The 3,768-nt window shown below is 43.0% G+C and overlaps 1 protein-coding gene across 1 annotated transcript; it reads left to right on the forward strand.

Annotated features, from left to right (window-relative positions):
* Positions 1-1,776: 1,776 nt before the first annotated feature.
* On the forward strand, positions 1,777-2,654 carry LOC8032367 (alpha-crystallin A chain). Its single transcript, XM_002409704.5, has one exon. The coding sequence runs from the start codon at positions 1,929-1,931 to the stop codon at positions 2,538-2,540; it is 612 nt and encodes a 203-aa protein (XP_002409748.2). The 5' UTR covers positions 1,777-1,928; the 3' UTR covers positions 2,541-2,654.
* The last annotated feature ends 1,114 nt before the right edge of the window (positions 2,655-3,768 follow it).

Here is a 3,768-nt window from a genome sequence, read left to right on the forward strand (position 1 = left end):
ACTACTTCGGTCTGTGCTGGTGCGTTTTAGGCTCAGAGGGACATAATATACGGGCTAATATGCTCACAATAAATCGGATAATTAGAGAAAATTGGTTGATTAACTTTTTAATTCGTTAATATAAGCATATTGTTCCTCTAAGAAGCTTGCTGAACGTCATATAAAGCTACCGAATCAGTCAAATTTAGAAACATTTGAAACACGTGGTAAGCAAGTGGACGCCCTAAATTTTCCACTCCTGCAACGGGAGCAACACTGGAGATCCGAAAACGTGCCTCAGGTATTTTTAAAATTGACTTATTTGGGAATTTTAGGTGACGCACAAAACACTTTTACCTAGAATCATATCACGCTTTTTCTAACTAATTAAAAATTGAAGTATCCAATTTAAGTTGGTCACTTAATAGTAGTAATCCTCACACTACTATACGACGTATTGTGACGGTTTTCCTTCTATATTATGTCCTCCTGACCGTATAACTCACCAGCAGAAATCGCATTAGTCTTGTAATGAGACGGGTTACCGAAAAAAATCTTTATCCCCTATTTCATTTCTTATCGCTTTAATATATTAATATAGGCAAAATCTTTATTGAAATGTTTACTTTTTCCCCTATTTATATCTCCACCCTTTTAATGTTTTTTTTTTTTTTTTTGCGCTTCCTTCTCGGGGTAATGAAATGAATGCTCTGGTTAATTGAAATGCTTTTTGGTGAGAAGATACTGTGGCCTTGTGCAAAACATACCACCTTGCATTCTTTTTTTGCCTTGCTTCTCCCCGTAGCTTTGAGATTAACTTTTGGCACCTAGATTTCTTGCTGGCGTGTTCGCATTTTTGGTGGTCTCTTCACGAAGGTTGTTTAGTGATGGCACTTTCAGCTTTATACAATTTCCAAGATAATTATTTTTTCAGTCTGTTTTTATTTTTGATAACTATTAGGGCTACAAATATTTAAAAAAATCAAAGAAATAACCAAGGACTAAGATGTGTTGTTATGACCATTCTTGTGTTTGTACTTTTACTAATCCCTAAGTCTAACCATTAAGTATTACAGATATGGCCACTTTCAAGTTCTCTGAGCCCTGGTTGAACCAGTTCAGTATTCGTAGTGACAATAAAAGCTTTCGGGGTCATAACAGGTCGATGGCCGAAGGGATGCGGGGAATGTGAACCCCTAAAGACCTTCCATCTTTCCCCCATTTGCTTTCGGTATTTTAAGAAAAGAGTAAAAAATCGAGAAAAAAAAGAAGGCTTGCGTCAGGGCCGATCATATTTCCCAAGCAAAAGCTGCAAATCAGTTCCCGCCGACAGGACGCTTGACATCATTTTTCTCGACCACTATACTTCCACACCGTACTAGAATTGAATGAAACACGAGAAACTCGAACCTGTGTCACCGGCAAACACCGTGGGAGAGTAATAAATCACCTCTTTCAAGGGGTGAGACGAAAGGGAGGGCAACTACGAACACAGGTTACGTCCTCTCATGCCGTATTTCATCGACGAGTACGTGTCGCTGACTCATTTCCTGACCCAACCTATTTATCCGACAGTGACGTGTTGGCCCCCCCAAAACACAACAGCCAATGAAGAAGGATTACAAGCACCCAGCGCACGCGTGCCTACGAGATGACATCGGCCTTGGCCGCGCGCAAGCATTCCACCCCCGCCTCCTTCCAACATGGCTGCGCTGATGAGCTGCCGAAAGCTAAAGGGGAGAGGGAGGCCCTGCTTTTTTGGAAGCGGGCCGCGGACTTCACGTTCAACGGCGTAGACGCTATATAAAGCTACCGGCGGCCCCGGGTACGCCGAGAAAACAGCTCTCGCCTGTCTGTGTTATTCGACAGCGGCAGTCTCCAGACACCCCTCTTATCTTGTCTCTGGACCGGCGGTTCATCGCAGAAGTCTCCGAGTGTTCAGGGCAGCTATGTCTCGCTCCGTCGACATCCCCGTGAACTCCACGACGCAGACCAGGACGGAGGTGAAGAAGTTTCACCGTGTCTTTGAGGGTACCAGCGCTTCCGACGTCAGGCGTCAGATGGACGAATTCGCCAAGGAGTTCCCGGACTGCATGCGGTACCTGGATGGCATGTTCCCAGAGTCCTCGCTCCTGCCGTCGTCGGCGTACAACGGTGCTCCCAGGCCCGAGAGGCAAGAGAGCGTCGTGAAGGAGGTCAAGGTACTGCCCAGTACGGACAAAGACAAGATCTCGGTGGAGATCGACGTCGAAGGCTTCAAGGCGGACGACGTGACGCTCAAGGCGGTCGGAAGGCAGCTCAACGTCAGGGCCTTCTGTGAGCACACAGAGGGGGACACCAAGATTCGACGCGAGCTCAGGAGGAACGTGGTGCTACCCGAGGGCGTGGACGTGGAGAAGATCGCCTGCCGACTCACTGCCGAGAACAAGCTGGTCATTGAGATTCCACTGCCCGTCGAGAAGAGCAAGGGTGTCGAGTACGTGATCCCTGTCCGCTGCGAGATCGCCCGCAGCGTCAGCAAGGAGGGAGAAGCCACCACAACCAAGACCGTGGAGCGATGAAAACTTGAACGTGGCATTGTGATCTCGACCCCTACTTTTTTGTTTTATCCAGAACTTTCGTGCATTGTATTATATACGTGTATCAGATGAGAATGAATTATTTATTTATGGGGACTGTTTGAGTGATGTCTGATTTGGTGAGTTTCAGGATCAGCTTCACGCGCAAATGAACAACTCTCTGCATAGTTTAGTTGCTGGACTGAAAAAACGTGAGTATTGTCTGATAACATACATTACGCAAGCGAGTACTATGAAAATAAATCTTGTCGGATAAAAGACGCAAGATTATTGTAATCTTATTCTTGAAAATGATATACAATTTGTTGTTAAAATCCGTTGTAAGATAAATTTTCCGCAATGCTTATTGACTTTTAATATATTTGTTGAAAGCACAAATAATCATCATGCAGTTAGGTTATCAGTGAAGAGCTAAAATGTTTTATCAAACAATTGTAATTAATAACCGCGACTAAATTGTGTATTAAAAATGAGAACAATTAAAATACGCACAATAAGAACGATTATGCAAAACAAAATATCCGTGAATATGTGTGCTACAACATGAACGTATTTTAAATTTTATACTGAAGACTGCTCAGATATAGGAAGCAGGAACAAAGGTCCTTTTTTCATTACCCTTCATGGTTAGGAGATTTGAAGGGCCAAAACAAGCAAAACGGAAGCTAACCTTTTGATTTATGCTGTACAAGTAAAACCATGACTGAGTACACAGAAACAAGATTCAGCTCGATTCCATTACAGTTTGACAAAAAAAGTCTTGCAGATGGAATGTATATATAAAACTTTGTACGTAGAGTCATTCAAATACGATAAATCTAGCGGAGTATGGTGGAGCAGATGGTGTCGGTTGCTTCTCTCTTCCTACATAGCCTTACAACGTATTCTGCGTAAGTAACACTGAGACCTGGCTACTGGCACTGCTACGTGATATCAAAAATATTCCTTGCAAGAAAATAATATTTAGGAATCTGTAGATACATGTCTCATGGAAACCACGCAAGAATTAAGCTTTCCAATTCATCGGGCATGCAACCATTATCGACAAATAGTGATTATAATGTAGGAATATAGAAGTAATGTTTCAACCCTAATATCAAGTAAATGTAAAAGAAAACTGCGCGAGACAAAAAAAAATATACGGGGCGGGAGGGGAAAAAAAGAGAAGAGAATCTAAACGAGGAAAATGGGACAAAGAAACCACCCGGCA

This window comes from Ixodes scapularis, unplaced genomic scaffold (genome assembly GCF_016920785.2).
Source record: "Ixodes scapularis isolate PalLabHiFi unplaced genomic scaffold, ASM1692078v2 PGA_scaffold3__209_contigs__length_174095766, whole genome shotgun sequence".
NCBI lineage: Eukaryota > Metazoa > Arthropoda > Arachnida > Ixodida > Ixodidae > Ixodes > Ixodes scapularis.